This window comes from Dermacentor variabilis, unplaced genomic scaffold (genome assembly GCF_050947875.1).
Source record: "Dermacentor variabilis isolate Ectoservices unplaced genomic scaffold, ASM5094787v1 scaffold_15, whole genome shotgun sequence".
NCBI lineage: Eukaryota > Metazoa > Arthropoda > Arachnida > Ixodida > Ixodidae > Dermacentor > Dermacentor variabilis.
Genome location: NW_027460313.1, coordinates 7,654,117 through 7,679,728, shown reverse-complemented (window position 1 = coordinate 7,679,728; position 25,612 = coordinate 7,654,117). Strand labels below are relative to the sequence as shown.

The following is a 25,612-nucleotide window of genomic DNA, read 5'->3' as shown; positions in this document are numbered from 1 at the left end:
GCGCTTGGTTCTTGCGCACGTCTGATAATATACATTACACTTGACACTGTTTGTACATTACACGGCATACCCAAATGCATTTTTTCCTGTATTAACTGCTTCTTACACTTTACATGGCGTACGCACTGTATAGGTTGTTTTTCTTTCCTTGTATTTACTTATTGCTGACCTGGCGCGTCGATTGTAACCATTGCTTTTTTGTTTGAGTTTGCTGCAAACCCCCTGTATAACAAAGCGCCTGTACTGTTTGTATGTCCACTCCTGTATGAGCCTCTCAAGGCTTACAGTATTGATAAATAAATAAATAAATAAATAAATAAATAAATAAATAAATTCCTCGTCGTTCCGTCGTTCTTTTCGAAGCTCAGCGTGTAGTACAAAGAAGCGCAAGGTGGCAAGACGAGACCAGGTGGGGAATCGCGACGCGGTCACTCGAGTTTGGGAGGAAAGAGGGGCGCCAGGACGCAGATTGGCATTAGACTGTAACGTCTTGGGGGAGCTGATAGTGAGTCAGCCCTTTTGTTGTTCTTCGGTAGCCAGAGTAGCTTTAGGACCGCGACCACCTCGGGTACGGCTCAAAAGCATGAGTCAGTCGTAAGCGTTTGGAACGGGAGGCCAAGAGAGCTTCCGTAGAAGTAAAACGTGTTATTTTGTCTTATTTTTGAGCACTTGAAAATTTCGCGTTTTAAGTTTCTTTCAATAATTAAGGTATGAGATTTCTTTATGTTTTCGTTCGAGAAGCTCCCATTGGGGCAAATGTCTGGGTAGATCTCATCCCACGTGCCATATCTGCAAGACACAGCCAGCCACACTTCCACACATGCTTTGGGACTGTACACACCAATACCCCGACACTAACCCCACGACCCTCTCGTCGAGATGGCACGCTGCCCTGCGTAGCCCCAACCTTGACGACCAACTCTGGGCGACTCAGCAGGCCTGCGAGGCGGCGAAGAAGCGACACCTCGACGTCCCCACGTGGGAGGCCTAGGCCCAGCCACCATCTCTTGCTGGTTTCAATAAAATTTATTCAGTCAGTCAGAAGTTCCGAGGGTTGAAAGACGCGTTTTAAGTAAACCTGTAGGCTCGCGAGATGTTCATTAATGAGTAGATAGGCTTTCTTTTTTTTGTGAGTGAGTAACCTGAAGGACAAAGTTATCGTTGAGAGGCCTATGGTAACGCGCGTGTGTATTAGCTAACCTTCTTTTTTGTGGTTTTTTTATTTTCTAAGGTTAAGCGCGTAGGTTTCCAGAAAGTGCGTGATTTGCACTAAGAGCTCTTAGGTCCATTAGCGCGTGTCCTGTGTGGACGGAAGGAAGCAGATTTATGACTGGGTTGCTCGTGTGTGTTAAGGGCAGCCGTATTCTGACTTCTTTAGTGAGCGTGCGTAGTACTAATTAGCAGACGCATTTTTAACGGTTCTGCGGTGTGCGTGAGTTATGCAAGTTTAGTTGCTCGTTTAAGGAACGTGTCCAGTACGGACCAGAGGAAGAAACGGAAGCGCGATGAAACGTTTGCGTGTGACGCAAGCACGTGCTCGGAATAGGGACCACAAAGCTAGCGCGATTGTGATTACGTACCTGTGGGGTTGACCAGACTGTTCAGTGGCACAAATAAGTGCGATAAGTACGCCAATGTGATAGGTTAAGAACAGGCTGTTCGTGAACTTAGGCTGCTTTAGTTATGGTCGGGTATTGGTAGTTGAGAGCCTTCGGTTCAGTTCTGCGTAAACCTTTACTCTTGTGCAGCGCGACGGTCGGGTTTGGTCGCACTCAAGAGGAACGTGAACGCTCGCTTTGGCGGCACAAAATTTTGGGGGAAAATTTGGGGTTTCTCAGTTGAGTGTCTTGCATTGAAATTGTGATAGGAGGCCTGGTGGATTAACAGCTGATTCCGGGCGTTTGAGCGCTGAGCGGTATTGTGTTGCCGGGTCGACTCTTCTGTGCCACATGTGAGATGGTTGAAGGCATTCCAAGTGCGCAGGGGTTGCAGAGAGCAAAGCCATCGTCTTGCTCGCCAGCCTTTCTCTTCCTGCCCAGCGGTTGCCAGCACTGGCCAGGCGAGATTTTCCGGGCCATGGAGGAGCTGTTAGGAATGGCCGTACGGGGTGACAACGTGCCAGCTATTTCAGCCCGCTGCACGTGTTCCAATCCAACCGGACGGGGCGCACTTCAGAGAACTGCGAATAACCGGCAGCCACGTGGTGCAGGGTCAGCTCAGGGGAGTTCTCGAGAGGAGGTAATTGGCGGAACCTCCCAATGAGCTTTTCGAGGCACCAGACAATGAGGTACCCGGCCGCGCAACCCGGGACGGAGCAGAGTTCTACGAAGCCCCTCTGACGTCGGCTCCGGACCTTTACACCAGTGTGTATGTGCGGCACGTGTATGTGAGTCATCCTCCTCCTCCAACAGCCCTCATCCTCCTCCAAAAGGGCTGGTCTACGGTGACGTCAAACGATGACTGGACGAACGTTTCCGCCCGCTTGGAATCAAAGGGGGGGGGGACCAAGAGCTTTTAAGCAGCGATTGTCGGCTGCTAGGAGTGCTCGTCGTGGTGAGCTGAGTGCTCGTTGTGTGCTCGTTGTCATGCTCGAAATGTACTCGTGAGCTGTGTGCTCGTAAGCTGTTTGCTGTATGCTAGTCTTGCGGGCTCCATATGGGAGTCACGCTAGACCATCGATATATGTCTTGTCTAAGATGTAACTAATGTAAATACATCCGGTTCACCGAGTTCCTCTCTACGACCTTCAACTCCTTCAAATGGTGGCAGCGGCGAGATCGTCCGACGACTCCTACATCTGGTTGACAGCGGTGGGATCGTCCGACAAATCTTACAGCATTAGGCGTAGAAGAGTTGAAGACTATGACTCTGTAATCAAGGCGTGACCGTATCAGACTTTTGTACAAGCTCAAGAGGCACCTTCTGTCACTTCCCCAAGATGTGCGGGACTATATCAACAGATTCATTGTCTTGAGGCACTTTGCTTAAAGATACTTCAAATATGGGAGATAAACCTTTGTATATAGTCTAAGACAATACCTAATAATTTATGTTCGGAGCTCACAGATAGTCATTCTGCATTAAGATAAATAACGGGGTTTGGTTGCATACCTCTCTTATTCGAGAAAAGGACACGCATAGTTTTCAGCGGATTTGTCGTGAAACCATTCTCGTCTGCCCACTTGGACAACTTTCCAGCCCAAGCTGTACTTGTCGTTTGCAGATAGTAAGGTTAGAAGACCTGTAACCGATTTGCACATGATCCACATAAATATGATAAAACAATTTACTAGGTGGGACAGTATGCAGAGAGTTCATTTTTGCTACCAAAAGAATACAGCTTAGCATAGCAACTTGTGGTACACCTGTACAAATGGACGAGATAAGACATCACCAAATTTAACACGGAAAATACGGTTCGACAAGTTACATTGAATTACATTCAGCAAATTGCCCCGGATTCCCATTCCAGCCAAATCACGGAGGATTCCAAAACGCCACGTGGTGTCTTATGCCTTCTCCATATCAATAAATATTGGCAAAAAGAACTGTTTATGCACAAAGGCATCGCCAACATTCGTCTCGATGCGGACAAGGTGATCAGTTGTCAACCTGCCTTCCCTGAAACCACAATGTAGGGGGTATAATAATTCATTACTTTCAAGAAAATGAAGGAGGCGTAGTTTAACCACTTTCTCAAACAGTTTACACAGATAACTTGTCAAGGCTATAGGCCTATGACTGCTGGCTGAAGTCAGGTCCTTGCCGTTTTTGAGTATTGGAATTATTAATGCCGCTTTCCATGTGGACGGATGTAGCCGGCGGAAAACATGGAATCCAAGATTGACGTCAGTGTTTTTATGGGATTCAGGGTTTAAGTGCTAGATCGTTTCAGACAGCATTCTGTCACTTCCTGGAGTGGACTTTTTACAACCATTTCTTAGTTTACACACAGAGCTTGACAAGGCTATATGTGACTGCTGGCTGAAGTCATGTCCTTGCCGTCTTTGAGTATTGGAATGAGTATTACTTCCTTCCAGGTGGAAGGAATGTAGCCGGCGGAGACAAAGAGTGATATTAGTGTTTTGTGGGTTTCAGGGCGTAAGTTTTTATTGTTTCATGCAGTATTCTGTCACTTCCTTGAGCGGACTTTTTACAACCATTTAGTGCACTCTGAAATTCCGCCATCTTAAATGGACAGTTGCAAGATTCATTTCTATTTCCTTTCCGATCCACAGGCAGTCGCTCCGCTTGTCTCTGATATCTCGGGAATGCATCTGCGTTATGGGATGTACTGGAAATATACTCGAAGTGTGAGCCTAAGAATCAGCTTGGTCCTCAAGTGTGTTTCCTCGTGTATTTACTAATGGTAGATGATTAGTTTCATGCCATTTAATTTGTTTACCCTGTTCCAAACTTTTCGTCCATCTGTTTAAAAATTTATGCTGGAGAGGAATTTTCCAAGCCTTCCGTTTTTGCGCGGCAATGCGTTCTACTACCTTCGAACTTTTTCTGGAAGCTGGTCAAGTTCTCGGTAGTTACAGAGTCACGAAGGTGAGTCCAAGCCTTATTTTGATCTCTGCGATCTTTCTTACACTGATTATTCTACAAGGGAACACGTCATTTAGAGTGTAATCTATTCGTTTCGGGAATAAATATTGACGCAGCATCAACTATTAACGCCGCAAAGATGTCACTGCATCTTCAATAGAAGATGTACCAATGTACTCTCAGGCGAAATGTGTGAGCACTCTCTATCGTTTCCAGTGTCCACATTCGACTTTCCAACGGGGCAAATTTTGTTACAATGGGGAAATGGTCACCTCAGTGTGAACTCTTAATCACGTTGCACTCTAGTTACAGCACGAGTGTATTATATGCAATCCTTAAATGGATAGATGAGAATGTTTTGTTTTTCACGCTGTAGTATGTAGGCTCTTTCCGATTCAACAAGCGTGCACTTGTAGACCAGAGGACGTCTCCTACTCGGTGTCCTCTGGCATCACACCGACAACCTCCCCACACAGCGTTGTGTGCATTAAGATCTCCTACGACAAGATCAGGCTCGGGTAATTCATCGATAAAGCTATGAAATTCTGTTTTTGATAGATGCTGGTTTGGGGAGATGTATAGAGAGGTAATTGTGACAAGCTGGTTAAGGAGCACCGCGCAGACCGCAACTGCCTCTAGGAGAGTTTTAGGCTGTAATTGCCGGCAAGCAACACCCTCATCGGCTACTATTGCCACACCACCTGACGAGAGAAGGGCCTCGTTGCGGTCTTTACGGTAAACGACCTACTGCCGGAGAAAGTTCGTGTGCGAAGACTTAAGATCTGTTTCTTGGGCACACAACACCCTTGGATAGAGCTTACGTAGGAGTTCTTTAACGTCATCTAGATTATGGAGTAAACCCCTAACATTCCGCTGTAGTGTCTGTATACCCATGTAATGTGTGTTTTGTGGGGTGTGTATAAGAAAGATTAAGTTAGCTTACGAGGCCTTGCCAGACCCGTGATGCGGATTTTCTTTCTTCCCAGCGCGCTTGAGGCAGCTGCGCTGTTCTCTACGCGTCTGAGACGCTGGTGTTGTGGTTGTTGTATCCATCACCTCGTCTGAGGCGGTCGATCGTGCCCGCTCAGAGGGCACGTTCGCGCGGTTTCGGGCCCATGTGCACGGGCAGTGGCCCTAAGTCCGGCAGGCCCGGGGGTCTGCTGGCCCTCCTTGGCATAGGGCGGAAGAGCGCTGGCTACTCCAGCTGCGGGGGGTGGGTGCTAATGATGTGACCGCCGGCACACTCCGTGTGACTTGGACGGCCGGCGAATGATGTAGTGCTGCCCCTCGGCGTGCCACATTGGTATAGGACGGACTACACTGGTTCAATGAGAAGCGTTTACATGCCTCTTGGAATGAAAGGTGAAGTTGAAGTTTGATTTCGATGATTTGCTTTTCTTTTTTTTTTCACGACGGGTACGAACGGGACTACGCGGGATGAACCCCGTCACAGTTAGTGCAGTTGGTGCTGGAAGTGCAAGTGTCGGACAAGTGCTCGTTGGATGTGCATTTTGCACAAGTAGTGCACCCTCGGCAGCTTTGCGAACCGCGCCCGTACCGCTGACATTTGAAACATCGGCGTGGATTCCGAAAGTATGGCTGTACACGGAGTTTGCAGTATCCAGTTTCTACTGAGTCTGGTAGGTTGTTTGTTCAAAAGATAATGATTACGTGTTTCGTCGAGACTTATTTGCCGTCGAGCCTGATGGTTATTCGTTGGGCCTCTGCTACATTCTGATCGTGCCATCCCCCGAGCTCACTCGAGCTCTCTTTCATTTAGATCAAGCAGGTCATTTTCAGAGATGGCACTGCGGACAGTGTTCAAGGATGTGTGGGGGCTGACTGAAACAGCAATGTCTCAAAAAGCAATGGGTTTGAACAATCTACTGTACTGATTCTTGTCACGAACTTCAAGAACGTCGCCGCTATCCATTTCAGTTCCTTTGTAGCCAGCGCCGATTGATCCCGTCAATGATTTTGCCACAACGAAAGGAGATATTGTGTGGACCCACTTGGTTTCGCATTGATTGGGAATTACGTGGTATTTTGGGAAAGTTTCTTTCGGCTCCATAAAGAAGTTGAAGATTTCTTCGGTGCGCCCCCTCTTGTAGTAGCGATCAGGGAGTGGAGGGAAATTGGATGCCATAAATAATATAACTAAATTAAATAACTCACCATGGAGCCCAACCAGGGGACGACACAGGACCGGAGCTAATAATTTCTGTGCACGCCAACGGTACATCCCCAATGTAATAAAATACATATACCCAAGACTGCATATAATACACAAGGTTGCCCCTTGCTTCCAGGAAGATCGGAATTAAAAAGAAGTGAAGACAGGAAAGATTGAAAGTTAGGGAGAAAGACGAAGATTGGAGAGACGAGTCATCATCATCATCGGCCCATTTTATGTATACGCTGCAGGACAAAGGCCTGTCCCTGCGATCTCAAATTACCCCTGTCCTGCACCTACCGATTCCAACTTGCGCTCGCGAATTTCCTAATTTCATCTCCCCACGTAGTCTTCTTTTGTACTCGACTGCGCTCCCATTCTCTTGACACCCATTCTGTAATCCTAATGGTCCACCGGTTAACTTACGCCTTACATGGCCTGCCCAGCTCCATTTTTTTCTCTCAATGCCAATTCCGTTTGTCTTTGATCCACACTGTTATCTTGAGTTTTAACTTTACGCCTAACATTCTTCGTTCCGCCACTCTTTGCGCGTTCCTTAACTTGCTCTCGAGCTTCTTCATCAATCTCAAAGTTTCTGCCCCATATGTTAGCAATAGTAGAATGCATAGATTGTACACCTTTCTTTTCAATGACTGCGGTAAGCTTCTAGTCAGGATCTCACTATGTCTGCCGTATGCATCCCAACCCACTTTTATTCTTCTGTAAATTTCCTTCTCATGATTGGTTCCCTGTGAGTAATTGACCTAGGTAAAGATATCACACACTCTAGAGGCCGACTGCCGATCCTGAACTCTTGTTACCTTGCCCGACTATTGATCATTGTCTTTGTCTTCCGCAGATAAATCTTCAACCCCACTCTTACGCTATCTCTGTTAAAGTCCTCAATCATTTGTTCTAACTCGTCCCCTGTGCTGCTGAACAGGACAATATCATCCAGAAACCGAAGGTTGCTGAGATATACGGCATTAATCCTCACTCCTAAGCATTCCCGGTTTAATCGCTTGAATACTTCTTCTAAGTATGCGGTGAACAACATTGGAGAGATTGTGTCTCCTTGCCTGTGCCCTTTCTTTAAGATATCTTTCTACTTTTCTTGCGGAGAATGAAGGTAGCTGTAGAATTTTTGTAGATATTTTCCAAGATATTTGTGTAAGGCTACAGTACTCCTTGATTACGTAATGCCTCCATGACTGCTGGTATCTCTACTGAATCAAATGCTTTTTCTTGTTCTATGAAAGCCATACAGAGAGGTTTTTCTACAGAGATATTTCCAGATTACTTGATTGATGACATTGATTTGAACCATTATAGAATATCCCTTCATGAAGCCAGCCTAATCTGTTAGAGATGATACTGGTGAATATTTTATACAATACTGCACGTAAGCTATGGGCCTATAGTTTTTCAATTCCTTTATGTCTCCATTTTAGTGGATTAGTGTAATTTCGGCATTCTTCCAATCCTCTGGGACGCTTTAAGTAGTAAGATATTTCGTATAAAGGGGCGCAAGCTTTTCAAGCATGATGCCTCCTCCCTCTTTGATTAAATCGACTGCTCTTCCATCTTCTCCTGCCGGTTTTCCCCGTTTCAAATCTTGCAACGTCCTTCTAACCTCATTGCTGGTTATAGTTGGAGCCTCTGTAACCTGTTCATTACTACTACGGATGGAGGTATCGCGGCTGCTCTAGGTACTGTGCAGGTGAGTATAGAATTCTTCCGATGCTTATACTATATCTTCGAAATTTCTGATGATATTACCCTGCTTATATTTCAGTGCATAGATATTGGTTTGTCCTATGCCTAGTTTTTGTCTAATTTATATCATGCTGCGTCTACTTTTTACTGCTTCCTCAGTTTTTCTCACATTATAATTTAGAATATCTCTTACTTTCTCCTTGTTGATCAGTTTCGACAGTTCTGCAAATTTTATCTGATCTCTTGAGTTGGACACTTTCATTCTTTGTCGTTTTCTTATTATCTATAGGTCCTTCGTTACATGGGAGAGCTTACCTACTCATTGCCTTGGTGCCTTACCTCCCACTTCAATTGCTGCTTCTGAAGCCAGCCTAGTGGGGGTTTTATCCACGATACCTCTATCTCATCTTCATCTCTCGGTTCTAAGGCTGCATATTTGTTTGCAAGTACTAGACTGAATTGGCCTGCTTTTACCCTTACTGCGTGTCGATTGGCTTGTTTCTTCTTGTCTAATTTTACACTTTCTCTTTTCATATCGAGGTTGATCCGAGACCTCATTAACCCATGATCATTGCATCTTACCCTACCTAACACTTCTACATCCTGCACCATGGTGAAATCGCCAGAAAGTACGAAATCTGTTTCACTTATTGTTTCATCATTAGGGCTCTTCAAGCTCCACTTTCTGTTGTTACGCTTCCTGAAGAAGGTGTTTATTACTCAAACTTATTCCTTTCCGCGAAGTCTACCAACATCTCGCCGCTAGTGTTCCTAGAATCAATACCGTAGTTGCCAATTGCTTGGTCACCAGCCAACGTTTCCCCCACTTTTCGCATTGAAGTTGCCCGTGGATACAGTAGACTGAGTTTGCAAATTTCTCATCGCTCATTCAACGCCTTCATACACTTCTATTTGATCATCATCGTGACTGGAGGTTTGAGTGAAGGCTTGCACTACCTTTATTCTATACCTGCTATTTAGTTTTATTGCGACTACTGCTACCCTCTCGTTGACGCTGTAGAATTCGACAATCTTGCCCACTGTGTCCTTCTGGATTAGGAATTCCACCACATACTACTTCTTATTCGGTAGTCCTCTATAAGACAGGACGTGGCCGTTAGTCAGCACTGCATAAGCCTCACCAGTTCTTCTAACCTCACAATGGCCAATGATATCCTAAAAATGCCTGAGAGTTACTCAAAGAGTCCTGCTAAGGTAGATTCACTTGAGAGGGTTTGTGGGATGAACATTGCCAAGGTTAGTTTCCAGTGGCGGCATGTCCTGGTCGAGAGATTTGTAGCACCCTCTGCTGCGTTACAGGCCAGGTGCTCCGCAGCTGGTGGGCACTGGGGATCATTGGTTGATCGAATGAGTCATTCGGGAGGTGGTGGTCGAATACTGCACCAGGGAGGCAAATTTCTGTTCTGGTGAGGGCGTGTCTTTTATTGAAGCTTAGTGGGCCTTCCTAATTTGGCTGTACCTGGATTAGTATATCAACACTGCTTCTGAGCACTTTTTACCGGTGTCAGGCGCCACCCGAAGCCTTGATTTGTAGTGTACAAGAGGTGAATTCGAACTTACCCCTTTCAGATTAAAAAGAAGAAAAACAAAACAAAGCCCGACGATTTGAATTTATGACTATGGCAAACGAGCAACCGAGATAGCTCAGTCAGATATCCCTGTAGGCGGCGAGGCTACCTTATAGCGCAGAAGTCCAGTCCAGAGGCTCCTACATGTCTAAGAAGTAACTTGAATTATCCCCGATAGATGGGTTTCGATAGATGACTCGGTCTGACGGATCAGACCGAGTAGGTAGTAAATCTTGATTGTTATGCCTCCTTTAAGCTACAGCAAACGCGTCAGCGATCAGTCAGACATGGTTTGTACAATTCGCGCGGGGAAGCAAACGTGCAGTGAATGATTACCAGAAGAAGCCATGTGCAACGTCTAAGTCTAGGCCTATGGGCGAGAGGCATGCGAGTTCGATGGTCAAATCTGTAACTAATTTGTACTAGGAAGCAGCACTAAGCTAACCGAGCGCGACTTATCGCAGTTTGTAGGTCGACATTATTCATATATTTCACTGTCTCTTCGCACGTCGAGAGGTGCGTAGAAAAAGCGTAGCGGAGCCGTAGGGGGGGGGGGGGGGCTTTTCGAAGCCGGGAAACCGTGACGGCACACTTGGGACTGTAATTTTGCGCACTCATCATCTTCTGTAGATAGCCGCGCCCAGAACGTATGTTCCTTTCGTTCCCTTTAGCAATTGAAACAAACCTTGCGCAGCCTATTTCCATCTCATGCGTTTTGGCGGATCTTTACGGCGGCATGTGCTGTTGTAGATTACGTAATTCATTTTTGCTTGATGTCTAAGTGCGTAGATAATAACGGGAGATCTCAACGGTACCACGCCACTGATCAGCTCTTGAAGAAGACAGCCATGGCCCTTCACCAATGATCAGAAGGATAAACTGATCCGGGCTCTGGGGGCGGCCCACGGCAAAAAGAGGGTGGCAGCCAAGTTACTCCGGATGTGGCTTTGTGGAGGACGCCCTACTCCGTCAATAATACTTAGAACGTACCAAGTTCTTTGCGAGACGGGTTACAAGAAAGTGACACAGGACCGCGACAGTAGTTCAGGAAGCGGAAACGGGTGTTTTGGCATTCTTTGCTGCTAACCCACATGGCAGTGCGCGCGACGCCAGTGCGGAGACTTGAACCTCAAGGTCATCAGTGTGGGGGATTATAAAAAAAAAAGGTCATACGCACCCATACCATGTATATCTTCAACGAAAACTTGGAGACTCCGATTTTGAAAACAGACTTTACTTTGCCAATTGGATTTTCATGAAATGTGAACAACCGGACTTCCTCACTCGCGTGCTTTGGACGGATGAGGCTAATTTCTCCAGAAACGCACAAGTTGATATTCACAACGCGCACTACTGGAGTGATAGGAATCCCCACTGGCTGGCACAAACACGACACCAATACCAGTGGTCGTTGAATGCACGGTGCGGTATTTTTGGTTACAACACCTTCGAAACTATCTTTTTCAACAACACACTACCGTACGCAAGGCTACGTCAACGACATCCTCAAGGGCCCCGTGAACGACGTCTGTTGCAGCGTTCCATTTGTGCACCTTCGGAACATCTGGTTGGAACACGATGGTGCTTCTGCGCATAGTAGTAGTCAGTCTCGAGTGTGGCTCGACAAGCTTTTTCCTGGAAAGTAGATTGGCCGACACGGACCTGTGCCCTGGCCTGCAAGGTCGCCGGACATGCCACCGCTGGACTTCTTCTAGGGGGTTACGTGGAAGATCGCGTGTATAGCAGCAAAACTACCACACCGGACGCGCTAATGCCAAAATTAGTAGAGTCTGCCGTGAGGTTTCAACGTCGTCAGTCAAAGCTGCAACAGCACAAGTGTTGGAAAGAAGTTGGATTCAGACAGTGACTTGTTTGAGCACGTCCTATTGCTGGCAGTGGAAAATAACCGCTCAAAACTGGTTTAAACCTGACTGTTTAGCTCACCTTCATGATGTCGCCCTATTCTCACATAAAAAGATCTTTCGACAAAGATAGAAATAGGTAAAAAACTGCTTTGTTGTGCCTCATTTCCGGAGTTCAAGAGGCAGAAAGGGTAAAGGCTAAAGCAGTTGCACCTTTCGATGATTCTTTGTAGGCGGCTGAGACGCCTTACGTGCTTTTGGTTTATTTTTTATTGAAATAAACGCCTGAGTAGCTCTTTTCTGTTCTTCGAGAGCTACCATTTTTTCCTTTTTCTTGCTCTCTCGCGCCCTGTTTTTTTACCATTGATTGAATTTCTTTGGTAGCTTTGTTTCATGATACGCAAAGGTTAAAGCTATCGCATGTGCCTCATGATCGAGCACATATACTTGCGTCCGAAGTTTCTGACGCTTATCGCACCAAGCTAGTTAGGTCTCGAGCCATCCTACATGACGAAGCTTTGTATGATGCGGCGATAAACGAATGCAGCCGTATATCTTTCAAAGATTGCGTGGAGGCGCTCGAGTGAGAACGTGAGAAAGACTCAAGGAGCCGTAATATATGGACGCGGCCTGAAATCAGTGAGAAGGTAACTAGGCATAGGACAAACCAAGATGTATGCACTGAAAGATAAGCAGGGTGATATGATCAGCAATCTGGGAGGTATAATGAAAGGAGCGGAAGAATTCTATATTGACTGGTACAGTACCCAGAATACTCAACAGTACTCCATTGGAAACAATAATGAACAGGATACAAAAACTCCTCCTATAACTAGAGGTGAGATTAGAAGGGCCTTGCAAGACATGAAACGCGGAAAAGCGGCAGGAGAAGATGGTATAACAGTCGGTTTAATCAGAGATGGAGGAGACATAGTGCCAGAAAAACTGGCGGCTCTCCATACAAAGTGTCTATCGACTGCAAGGGTCCCAGAAAACTGGAAGAATGCAAATATTATACTAATCCACAAAAAGGGAGACGTTAAAGAACTGAAAAATTATAGGCCCATTAGCTTACTCCCAGTATTATATAATATATTTGCCAAAATAATCTCCAATAAAAGAAGGGCAACACGGGACTTTAGTCAACCAAGGGAACAGGCTGGCTTCAGGACGGGATACTCTACAATGGATCACATCCATGTCATTAATCAGGTTATCGAGAAATCCGCAAAGTACAATAAGCGTCTCTATATGGCTTTCAAAAATTTCGAAAAAGCATTTCATTCAGTAGAGTTACCAGCAGTCATAGAGGCATTGTGTAATCAAGGAGTACAGACCGCTTACGTAAATACCCTGTAAAATATCTACAGAGATTCCACAGCCACATTAATTCTACACAAGAAAAGTAGAAAGATACCTATAAAGAAAGGAGTCAGACAAGGAGACACAATATCTCCAATGCTATTCACTGCGTGCTTAGAAGACATATTCAAGCTATTAAACTGGGAAGGTTTAGGTGTAAGGATCGACTGAGAATACCTCAGCAACCTTCGATTTGCCGATGACATTGTTCTATTGAGCAGCACTACAGACGAGTTACAATAAATGATTGAGGACCTTAACGGGGAGAGTGTAAGAGTGGGATTGAAGATTAATATGCAGAAGACAAGGATATTCATGAACAACCGGACAAGGGAACAAGAGTTCAGGATCGCAAGTCAGCCTCTAGAGTCTGTGAAGAAGTACGTTTACCTGGGTCAACTAATCACAGGGTACCCTGACCATGAGAATACAATTCACGGAAGAATAAAAATGGGTTGGATCGCATACGGCAGACATCGTGAAGTCCTGACTGGGAGCTTACCGTTATCATTGAACAGGAAGGAAATTATACAATCAGTGAATTTTACCGGTGCTGACATATGGCGCAGAGAGTTGGAGACTTTTCTACTCTAATTAGGAATCTGTTATTTTGAAAGGGCTGCCTGCAGGGTTCTCAAACAATGCTTTATTAGTCTCAACCGATTTATAGTTTCGGTTTAGTGTCCCTTTATGAAAGTACAGTGGCGTTCCAAATTCTGCACACCATTATCCATCGACCGCAATGCATCTCCCAATACATCGACAATATTATCGTCGACCCGCCATGGTTGCTTAGTGGCTATGATGTTGGGCTGCTAACCACGAGGTCGCGGCATCGAATCCCGGCCACGGCGCCCGCATTTCAATGGTCGCGAAATGCGAAAGCACCCGTGTACTTAGATTTAAGTGCACTTTAAAGAAGTCCAGGTGGTCCAAATTTCCGAAGTTCTCCACTACGACGTGCCTCATAATCAGATCGTGCTTTTGGCGCGTAACACCCCATAATGTGATTTAATTTTAACAATATAATTAAGCAGCAACTGTTTGCATGCAACGCTGATTTTTTTCTTGCATATATAGTACCCCCAACTTGACGTGAGCGAAACGACGTTCCCATAAAGCCTGTCTATAATAGAGATTTCGAGACTCTTTAGGATATGTGGAATACTGTCAGCTGGGCATCAATGTTAATTACCGGCATTTATTTTACTTTGCTGCAATTAAATCATCGTAGCTAACATTCTAACATGTCACACACTAGGTTGGCATTTCTCTTACTTCGTGTTGTGCATTGTATAAATTCTTGGGTGTGGCATGGGAGCATGGCACGCCAGAAGCTAGAAACCTGCTTTTTACGTCGTTCTTTTTCTTTGCCGACAAGCAAAACCACTAAGACGGTAACTCTACCAATGGGCAATAAAAAACTAACTGGAAATCCTGCTGGACATCTAATGCAGCAGGCGAGCGGATGGGCAGCACACTCTCGCAGAAAGTCTGCTTAGACAGACAGAAGCCCACCATATACGTGTTTATTAGGTTACTGATCTCCAACAAAATACCAGCACAATGATCTTTGATGCTACCTTAGTGCGTTGGCAAAAGGGGTAGTAACAACTAAAGTAAATGTAGGTTATAACCGCCAAGGGCTAAGGCACTCTCACCTGCGAAGAGCTCGCATTGAAATCCGCGCAAGCACGTGAAAATAAGTTTAAGGCTTCAGATTCGTAGACTGGCACCGTTTTAAACATTACAGAGGGGTGCGCAGTTTTTCGTATATACGATGTTCTTTCAAGTATATCAATTTTTGAGTTCTCTTACGCTTTTCGTTGGGTAATAATTCAAAGCAAACCAAGAACAACGTCAGTAAATGAATTATAATATATTTATAGGTATGCTCAAATAGGACTGCACACAAAATGCCGATATCAAAACATTAATTTTCTCATGCTTCACAACCATCATTGCACAGCCACACTAAGGTGGGCGATTACCTCTGCTTTCTACCTCCTGTTTTTTTTTTTTGCTATTTCATACCTTGTGGTTTTCGTCATTCATGAAATGTATAACGCAACTGACGATTTCACTGTATAATGTACTATTGTCACTAACATTGCTTCGGATGTAACGCGCGAAGGCACTGTGCTGGTTACAAGTTATGTAAGTCAGCTACTCTATAGGGCGACATCAAACAGACCACTAAAGCACTGAACACAGGACCGGGTATGGGTAAGCGCAAACACAAATATGCTGATCGGTGGTTTAACTAGGTTCGTGTCGCAGAAAAGCTAGCTACCATCACTCATGCCTAATCCTGTTTTTCGCGCCATCATTTCTCTTTTATATATAGTACGTCTGCCATCCTGTATTCTACTTAAACACTCAGACGATACAAATGAACTCCACCCGCAAGTTTTGGCTGATGCCCGTGTACTGCGAAAACAGTCAAGCTTACGTCTTTGTCATTGTGAATACATATGTATTTCCAATTCACATTTACAGTCGGTGCGCCAAAAACAAGTGCACGAGCGTGGCATAAAAAGGAAGGAGGAGGTTAAAAGAAATGGAACAAGCGATCCCGTACCACGCGCTTATGGACACGTACAAGAACAAATGAACGTGAAAGAGTTCAGAGCCGTGTGCGCTCTAAGTCAGACGCTCTTCAAGTAGCCCGCAGAAAATATTTATTTGTGCAATGTAATGCTTCTTCGTAGTTGATCACGAAGATTTTGTACAAATTCTGAAATGTTTAGCACCAACCAAGACACCCTTGACTAGAAGAATGCTTGTTTCACAATGGAAACATATTTCAAAACTAAGGAGAACCTTTAGAAGTACTCAGTCAGGCCAGTGCCGTGGCTGCCATCTCGGTATATTGAAAGCCATACATGCAGTCAGTAGGCAACACTTCATAATTAGTTCTTGACCCTCTTTTAGTGACCCATGTTTTTTCACAGCTCCTTCCATGGTATTATTGTGCCCTAGTTTGAGCATCGGACACTAAAGTGGAAGGTAGCAGCCATGTGCTGCGGCCGTATGACAGGCAGCATAGCAAACAGAACAATAGCCTACAAGCTCTTCAACGCGTTGTTTGAGTTCAAGATGGAGGGAAAGATGGCCACCATGCACTACAACTACTAATGACCACGCGTGCACTACCGCTGCACATCGAAATGAGCAGCGTTGGCTTTTTGCAAATCTAAAAGCACTCGTAAACTCTTCGAATGATGTGCTTCAAGACTCGCAGTCGGATCCATCTTAAAACTGTTTTAGTTAAGAATTTAATTAGTTTGATAATAACTTCTCCTTTTAATACCTCGAGACATTTCGAAATACCTGTAGCTGCGGTAGAGGGAGTCCCGAACAAATAGCTAAGGTATTTCATCTGCCGTATTTTTGAGCAAGTTTCAGCGCATATTCTGAATCACTTTATTCAGACACAACCATGCGTGAGCAGCGCATCAAGCAGTGACCACCTTAGCTGCATTGTTGCTTACCATGTCGGCAAAGAATCATCTAAAGTGTTATCTAATTTGGATAGATATGAAACTATAAGTACGAAAAGGGTTGAAAGTTATACCTGGAACGTAAGAGTTCACTGACAGCGAGCGTTCTTCTCCGCATCCATGGTCATTACAGCCGCGGACCCGAAGATTGAAGTCGAAGTTCGTCACTGGGTTAGTCAGCCGCAGGTATCCACTTGAGAACACGGTGCTCCGTCCCTTATCAACCGTGACAGCGCAGTCAGCCGAATGAGTGCACCAGATCCAGGCTGTTCTCTCCGCTGTCTTGTACTGAGGAAAGCAGAGAAACCGTGCTTAGCGGCGGCCTTAAATTAGCGCAATCGACGCACACGCACGTGCAGATAGAAGAAAACAGACGGCCTTAACTTTCACCAATGTCCGAATTTTCAGGTCATTGCCCGCATTTACAAAATTCTCTCACGCACGGGGCCGCATAATGTAAAAATATTCCAATCTGTTTCTATCCCAATCTCCTGTCGGTCAAATTTACGTAAGTGCCGACGCAAGCATCGGGCGGTGACCAGCAGCGTCGTTTGAAAAGACCAATCAACGGCACTCCTCGTTTAAAGAAGGTCACTTTTTTGCTTTGAAAGCGAATATCATTGCCAACATTGAGCAGTTTTTCTTATCTAATTAACTGACAAGAGGCGAGGAGCACGCTCAAGTGGAGGGAGTTTCGAGGGGGCCGAGCCAGCAGAGCGAAAGTAGATAACCGGATAAGGAGTGCAGTGCCGGCGTCTGTGATTGGTCCATTTCCCCTTAGCTTGCGGTGGCTGGTCTAAAATCGCGGCGGCGTGCAACGGAAGGTTAAAATTGTCGCCAGAATGGATGCCCAGCAAAGAAGAGTTGGCACAGCGATGTCGTATACGTGCCGAAAGGGCTCGATAGGGTTATACTGCCATGCAAAAGTGTTTATTATACGCAAAGAAATCCATGCTCCACGGCAGTTCCCATTATCCAGTGCCAGAGCTATCGGCGGTCAGCCATCTTCTATTCCTTTCGGAACGAGGCAGTCTACGCCTATTCAGGAAGAAATTCAGTTTTGTTCGGTATATTAATGCGTTTTTAACGCGTACACGTCACTTCAACGCGGTGCGTTTTCGCGGTTTTGGGACGTCACGTGAAAGACAGACAAAGTGGGCGTGACCTGCAAGCGTTTGAACAGTTGCAGAGGGTTAATGGCGAAAAAGGCGTCGAATCAGAAATACTTATTTTTCTTTCGTTTGGTATAATTATGCATAATGAGTGCGCACACATCGTGTCAGATGCGGCATTTTCGTGGTTTTCGTGACGTCGCGTGACAGACGCACGAAGTGGGGGTGGCTCGACAATGTTTTTTACCAATCGTTGAGGGATGATTGCAGAATAGGAATAGAAAAGTTTGGAATAGGTTTACGTTGTAGCGTCCCATAATTGTGCGAACAAACTCTGATGCCGTGCATTTTATTAGCAAAGGGGGCCAACCAAAGACAAACAGCACATACGAACGAAAATGTTTCTGAATCCTGCCCCTAAGCTACGCAGATACCTTTCACCAAGTGCGCAACACTCGATGTCTCAGAGCGACAGCATATGAGATGCAAACGAAACCCGCAATAAGGCACATTGTTAATACTGCGGTTTTAGTTCCCGTCATTCCCGATTTTTTAGAATCATTTCATCATCAATATCATCATCATAATTTTGGGTGCAATGCAAGAGAAAAGGCCTCTCCTAGCGATATCTAATTACCCCTGTCTTGCGCTGGCTGAATCGTATTTGTGCAGGAAAATTTCGTAGCTTTATCACACCGCCTAATTCTCTGCCGTACTCGATTGCATTTCCATTCCCTTGGCAGCCATTCTGTGAATCTAATATACACGGATTTTCAAACTACGGCCCGTGGGCCGGATTCGGCCCGCGTAGGTCTCTCAATGACTCGCGGCCGGCGGTGGGGCTTCCGATGACAGGGGGAGGGGGGACTCGTTCTTACGCTAGATGAGTCAGCAGATGTGACGCAGCCGAACTTCTTGTGTTCATTTGCGGTCTTTTTGGGAGCGCTTGAAAGTTAAACGTTGCCAAGGTTAATATAGACCAATGCGAATGATCGAAAGTAGGATGAAACAACACCAACGCTTTCTGTCCCGTGGGTTTCGGTTTTAATGCCAATTGCATTCTTGGGACACTTCACGCGCTTTCGGATGTCTATGTGCCTGTCGGTCCGTCTGTCTAACCGTTTTCTCGCCATATTGGGTCGATGTTTCTGCGTGGGATGATTGCTAGAGCATTGGGCTGCGGTGGTGAAGGACCCGGGTTCCAAACCAGCCGTGGGACCAACTTGCGTCACCCGGTATGTGGCACTGTGTATGTGCCGCTATTCAATGACCCTCTTTCACGCTAACTTGGGTCCCTAGATGTGGGCCGCTGGGCATGTTTTGGTATCAAGTGAACCTCTTTGACATCAACTTGGGTCGCTCGGTATGTGCCACTGGGTACGTACAACCACTGAATGAGGAAAGATGAAAAAAAAATTATAAGCAGCTATAATAATCATAGTAAAAAAATCATAGTAAAACAACTGCGAGTTTCAGGCAGAAGATTGTAGTCAGCGAGGGAAAAGGTCACGCTACTTCATCACGAAGAAATTTTTTTTTCGCTGTACTGCAAGAGGACATACCACTGCTTACTGTTGCCGGAAAATTCTTTTGCGTTACAAGTGATTGCAGACAAGCCTTGTCAATGTCATCCACTTTTGACAATAACGATCCACTACAGACATTTCCATGATGAACATATGGAAGAATAGCCGATACCATCATGACCCCATGGGGCTTCAGCATAGCCAAACGGCTTTAAATTCCCTCGCCGTCATAATTTGGAATCCTAAACGTCTCTTACTTGCTTTCCTTGCTTTAGTGAATCATACCTGGAAGTAATCGACGTCGCTGTTGACGCACTCCCAGCGTAGCAAATAGGTTCCAACGTGGTCTGGAATTGTTGCTTCATCGGTGACCTTTATGTCGGGGACTGCGTACGTGTGATACACACAAAATTGTCGCCACACAAAATATATGTAGAGCTTATTTTAAAACGCTGAAGTTAGGCTATAAGGAAAAAATATGGGGCTCTAGGCTCTGGGCTTCTTCTTCTTCTTCTTCTGAAGTTCCGAGCTCTTTATTTTGTTCTTTTTTGTGTCACTGGGAAACCTAACCTAGAGAAAACAATGTTTCCTTAAATGTATCTCTTTTACCATCACTCTAGACGCGTGTGGGAGAAGAATAAAATAGCACCACTGTAGACAACAACAACTACGGCAAAGCACTGAGAACAAGGATATAAATTCGTAAGAACATGATTCCTGCTCATTTTTGTTTATAAACATTTGCATAGCAGAATTGTTATCCAGTCATTGAGTCAATGCATATATTATCATGGTCACTTGAGCTTTACTTTTAGGTTGTGGCCAAAGGTACGCCCGAAGTACCCCTTCAATTCTTTAAACGAACGACGCAGTATTTCTGAAAGTCCTTCGAACACACCTGATTCACTTTGAAAATTTTCGTTTTAAGATGCATTGGACGTACACGCTCAAATCATACTAGTTAGAGGTACGTCAGAAGAGTAAGTCTATTTTCAAAGTAAGAACGACTGGCACGCCCCATTTGGTCTTGAGAAAAAAAGAAACGATCCGCGGTACGGATCTCGTGAATCCCTGCAGTGTATATTTACCGTATAACATAGAGAGGAATGCCGGCTCGCTGGATTCGACTCATGTCAGCCGATTAAAGCTTCGTACAGCAAAACACAGGTGGCAGTGAATGTTCGAATCAATTGGAAATAATTATACGCCCCGTGAGGCAGAAAAGCCGTGTTGTCCACGAGTGGCAGGAAAGATCGTCATCAGCGTGGATTAAAGGTGAATAAGTTGGATTAAGATGAATTAAGGTGGATCATCATTGATTAAGGTGTAATTAGGTGGCTTAGGGTGGAATGAAGTGTATTTAGGTGTATTAACCACATTGATTCAGGTGGAATAAGGCGGATTAAGGTGGATTTAGGAACAAGTATCCCGGCATAGAACTTCGGTTGGGAGCCATGTACGAGGAACTATACAGGGAACCCTAGCAACAACCGCGCTACTCTGCGGTTGTTTCCTCTCGCAACGCCGACAACACTGCGAGCTATCGGTGCAGCGATGGGCCTATTGAACCTTTATCCAGGTGCCGAATCTCACAGCGGTTCGGAAGGGGAACCGCTCACTTGGCCTCACCTGACTGGTCAAAATTTTGCTTGCGTCAGAAGCCGTCAGAGACAGCGGTGCGGCACCGCAAATTACGATCACGTCACGCATCTGTCAATAATTTTCAAAGCGAGACCGTCGTTGGTTGAGAGGGGAACCGGGCGCGTTCGTTGGTTGACTCGGAGGCTATCACTTGCCCTTGTCGTGTACTTGGCGTTGCTCTTTCGGTTGAGCAGTAAGAAGGGTTCAACCTAGACTGGTTCAGCGCTTCCTTCGTTCTGCTGATAAAACTGTATACAGTCAGGATGAGAAGGTATTGTGGAGATATCTTATTTGGCTGACCTTCTTTCTCTAGTTGCGGTAGTGCCACACTTTGTTCCTTAATTTCACAGCACAGCGCGCACCGTCAGCACCACACTCTTCGATTTTACTTCGCGCAGGCAATGCAGGGCCCGTATATCGTAATGTTCGATTTCAAGTTCCATTGCTTCTATCACGCGGCGCGCCGTGGGGCAGATCGCAGGGATAGCGGCAGCAGCGGCGGTGAGCGAGTCTGTCCGAGCCGATGACGAAGGGCGAAAAAAGAAGGAAAATTGATATAGTCGGCTAGTAAAGGTGGCCCTAAGAACAAGTTCAGGGTTTTGTGGCGCTCGCTACTTAAGAAGTGCTGGCAGTCCGTTCCTGTTGCGTGCATCGTGCGAGCTCCTGGTAGCAGAGGACAGCGCTGCGCTCTGCCAACTCATTTACGCTTGCGATACCACCTGTCGGCTGAAAATGAAAAAAGAATGACATTAATAAATTACTTCTGCATTGTGTAAACGCCCGGCACCACACGTTTATGCTTTAGAACTTGCCGTATAATATTTATTTATATTTTATATTTATTTAGCAAGCAGAAACATTCTGCAGTTCCTCGATTCCTCCGCCTTCTTCCACCATCGGTTTGAGAGTGGCACATTCAGTGACGTAAGCGGCGAAGTGAACCGTTCGTTTTCCGAACCGTTATAAGATTCCGCCCATGGAATCTACGCGGCGCCATCGGCATTACGCGAGCTAGTTCACTCGGCGTTCCTGCCTATCTCCCCAATCTTCATTCCGTGGCGCATTGAAGTGAAAGCATTCGGTTGTACAAGATCAAACGTAGCCAGGCGCATAATAGGCCGCATGATGGGCCGTGGTTATGCTCTATATGTAGTCTTGACATGGCTTTGCATAAATGAGCCTGGGGCGCTATAACGTAAACCTATTCCAAACTTTTCTATTCCAATTCTGCAATAAGTCCTCCGCGATTGGTCAAAAACATTTTTGGACCCCCCCCTCCCCACTGTGCCTGTCTGTCACGTGACGTCACGAAGGCCATGACAGCTCCCCATCTGATATGACGAGTACACACTGATTGTGCATGATTGGACAGAACAAAATAAAAATAGTTATTTTTGATTGGACGCCTTTTCGCTATTAGCCCTCGGCCATTGGTGAAAAGTTTTCGGGTAACTCCCACTTCACCTGCCTGTCACGCGACGTCACAAAACCGCGAAAACTCACCACGTCAAAGTGACGGGTACGCGTTATAGATGCATTATTATGCCGAACAATACTGAAATTTTTTTCTTCCGAATAGGCGCCGGCTGCCCCGTTCCGAAAGGAAAAAAAGATGGCTGCCACTGATCGATCAGGCACTGGCTACTCGCACCTGCCGGAGAGCATGGGTTTATTTGCGTACAATAAATAAATAAAGCTTTTTCTGTTGCCGTGTAATGTTTTCGAGCACTTTCAGCACGTTTAGATTCTCGTTCTGCCAAGTCTTCTTAGCTGAGCATAAGTTTTAGCGGCATTCTTAAGCTTCCGTTGCACGCCGCCGTGATTTTCGAACAGCCACCGCAAGCTCAGTAAGGGAAAGCGGACCAATCGCAGACGCCGGCACCACCCTCTCCATCCAGTTATCAATCTTCAGTGCAGTGGCTCGGCCCCATTGAGTCTACTTCATGGTGCTCCTCGCCTCTCGTCAACCAATTAAATAAAACAAGTCGCTCAGTGTAGGCAATAATATGCGTTTTTAGAGTAAACAAATGTGACCTCCTATAAACGAGGACAGCGTTTGATTGGTCTGTTCAGACAACCCTGAGGGTTACAACCCGATGCTTCCGTCGGCGGTTACGCAAATTTGACGTCAGGAGATTGGAATAAAGACATACTGGAACAGTTTTACGTTATAGGGCCCCTGCGCGCATATAGCCTGCACGTGGTATAGAGCCCGCACGTAATATATAAAATAGATGGTCGTATGGCGTATTTCGGCCGCCACACGGCTTTAGAAAGCTGGGGTTGGGTACGGTGCACTCTAAGAGTCCATTAAATATTTGTTATTGGCTCAGACACCGCGGTACCGCCGTTATCAGCCATTCGGCGCAGCGTACGATAAAAAAAAGGGAAGAAAAAAAAGCAAAGCTTAAAATAACATAGACTGTTACTAAATGCGGGTACAAGTTGCCTCTCGTTACAAAAAGCCTTTTCCGCCATTGTCATTCCACATGGACAAGCCGAAGGCCAACGGGCAGCGCATATTCGCTGGTTTGACAGTTAGCATGTTTGTCGTAGCGGCATCACCCAGTTTGGGGTAGGGAATGGCGTACCATGACTAAGTGTTGGCACCGTTTGGAAAAATTGCTGCGCGCAGGTCCACTCTAACCGTCGCGGATCGCCCAGATATAGAAAATGGCTGGTCTTCCGTTGACACGGATTTCGGGGAGGCAAATTCTATGCAAGTGTCGTTACGTAGTGCACAAAATAAATTCTTTGGTTTTACATGCCAAAAGCACGATCTGATTGTGAGGCACGCCATAGTGGGGGACCCCGGAAATTTAGCCTACCTGGGGTTCTTTAACGCGCACCTAAATCTATGCACACGGGTGTTTTCGCATTTCACCCCCATCTAAATGCGGCCGCCGTGGCCGGGATTCGATACCGCGACCTCGTGCTTAGCAGCCCAACAACATAGCCGCCAAGAAACCACGGCGGGTGTTACGTGGTGCAGTTGGGCCCACTTGAGCGCGGGTGATTCATTGCACTGACGTGCTTGTGCAGAACTTGGCCTAAAGTGGCTGTGTCAAGAACTGTCCGTAGGCATGTCCAATGTATTGTTCGTGAAAACCTGACAAATAAGGGCGACAGACATCTAAAAAAAAAAGAAACGAACTTAGTGGGTCCAGCCGACTTGTCTCACGAAATCTAGGAAGTGTTCGGTGTAATAATAGGCATATATCATTGTATTTTCTATTATGGGTTGATCATTTTACATGTAGCTCAATACGTTGAGCGGTTTGGTAATTAAGCGATTCACGTATTAAATAGATATATGCGTCTTTACATTACTGCTTCTTAAGAATAGATGAATCTTCAATAAATTTACAGCGAACTCGAAGTGGCGAAATGGCTCGAAAGAAAAAGTGCGTTGGTAAACGCTTTGCAAACAGGGATGAAATAGCGGAGTCAGCTTCGCGGTTAACGTTGTCGCCACGTGCATCGGGGACCAATCTTTTGCAGTGTAAGTGGATATCAGCGGGTGATAAAGATGAATAGCCACCATACGACTGATTTCTAATAATGTATGCTGGCGTCTTCTTTTTTGGGGGCCGAACGCCCTTTTAATGCCTATTGTGGCCAACTGTTACCTTTGTAGATTCATTAGAAGAATGTTAGGAGGCACCACTGTACTGTCCAAACGCCCTTCGAGCGTTCACTGACAAAAAAAGCGCTTTATACTGTGTGCTCATGGTGGCTGTCTGGTCATCATCGTGAACATCGATGTATGTCTACTTGCCGGATTAAGGTCTCCCCCAGCGATCTCCAATAATCCCTATCCTTGCGTCAGCCCCCGACTCCCATCTGTACCTGCTCATTTCTTCCTTTCATCAGACCACCTATTCTACTGCCGTCCTTCATTGCATTTCTGTTCCATTCACGGCGATTCTAATAATGCGATCCTGGGTTTTTACGTGCCGAAACCACGATGTGATTATGAAACACGCCATACTGGGGGAGTCCGGAATAATTTGACCACCCGGGGTTCTTTGACGTGCTCTCAATGCACGGGACATAGGTGTTGTTTTTTTTCGCCCACAACGAAATGCGGCCGCCACGGCCGGTATTCGATCCCGCAACCTCGTGCTTAGCAGCGCAACACCATAGCCGCTATTCCACCGCGGCGGATTCGGCGCCCATTCTGTCATCCTAATCGCTGTCTGATCTCCCCAATAGATTGCTTGCGTAACTCCACTGCTTCTGTTTAATCTCAGCTCTAAAATCGACTACCGCGGTTTGCTCTCTGATTCAAACCACCGTTTTTCCTCCTGTCTCTTTGTGCTTAGTTGATCTATTAACGCGATAGCGCTAAGCCTGTATCGCCGAAAATCCCGTCTCGGCGTCCGGTGTGCCGCGTCGGCGCCCGGCGTCCGGTGTAGCACGTAGTTACAGGAAAAAAAGATTTTCGAACCACAGATTCCACAGGCCATCCATGTGACGCCGGGAATTTACTGAACTAATTGGATTTTTCAAGCTAAAATACGCGGAAAGATCGTAAACTACGACAGACACACAACCTAGCGACATGATAGCTCTTT

General features: G+C 45.8%; 1 protein-coding gene across 1 annotated transcript in view; it reads right to left on the bottom strand.

Annotated features, from left to right (window-relative positions):
* LOC142567910 (uncharacterized) overlaps positions 1-25,612 on the bottom strand; it is a 99,441-nt gene that overhangs the window by 11,787 nt on the left and 62,042 nt on the right. The window contains exons 9-10 of the mRNA XM_075678000.1: positions 19,680-19,780; positions 16,831-17,044 (exon numbers count right to left, since the gene is read on the bottom strand). Coding sequence (XP_075534115.1) covers positions 16,831-17,044; positions 19,680-19,780 — 315 coding nt within the window. The remainder of the gene's footprint in view (positions 1-16,830; positions 17,045-19,679; positions 19,781-25,612) is intronic.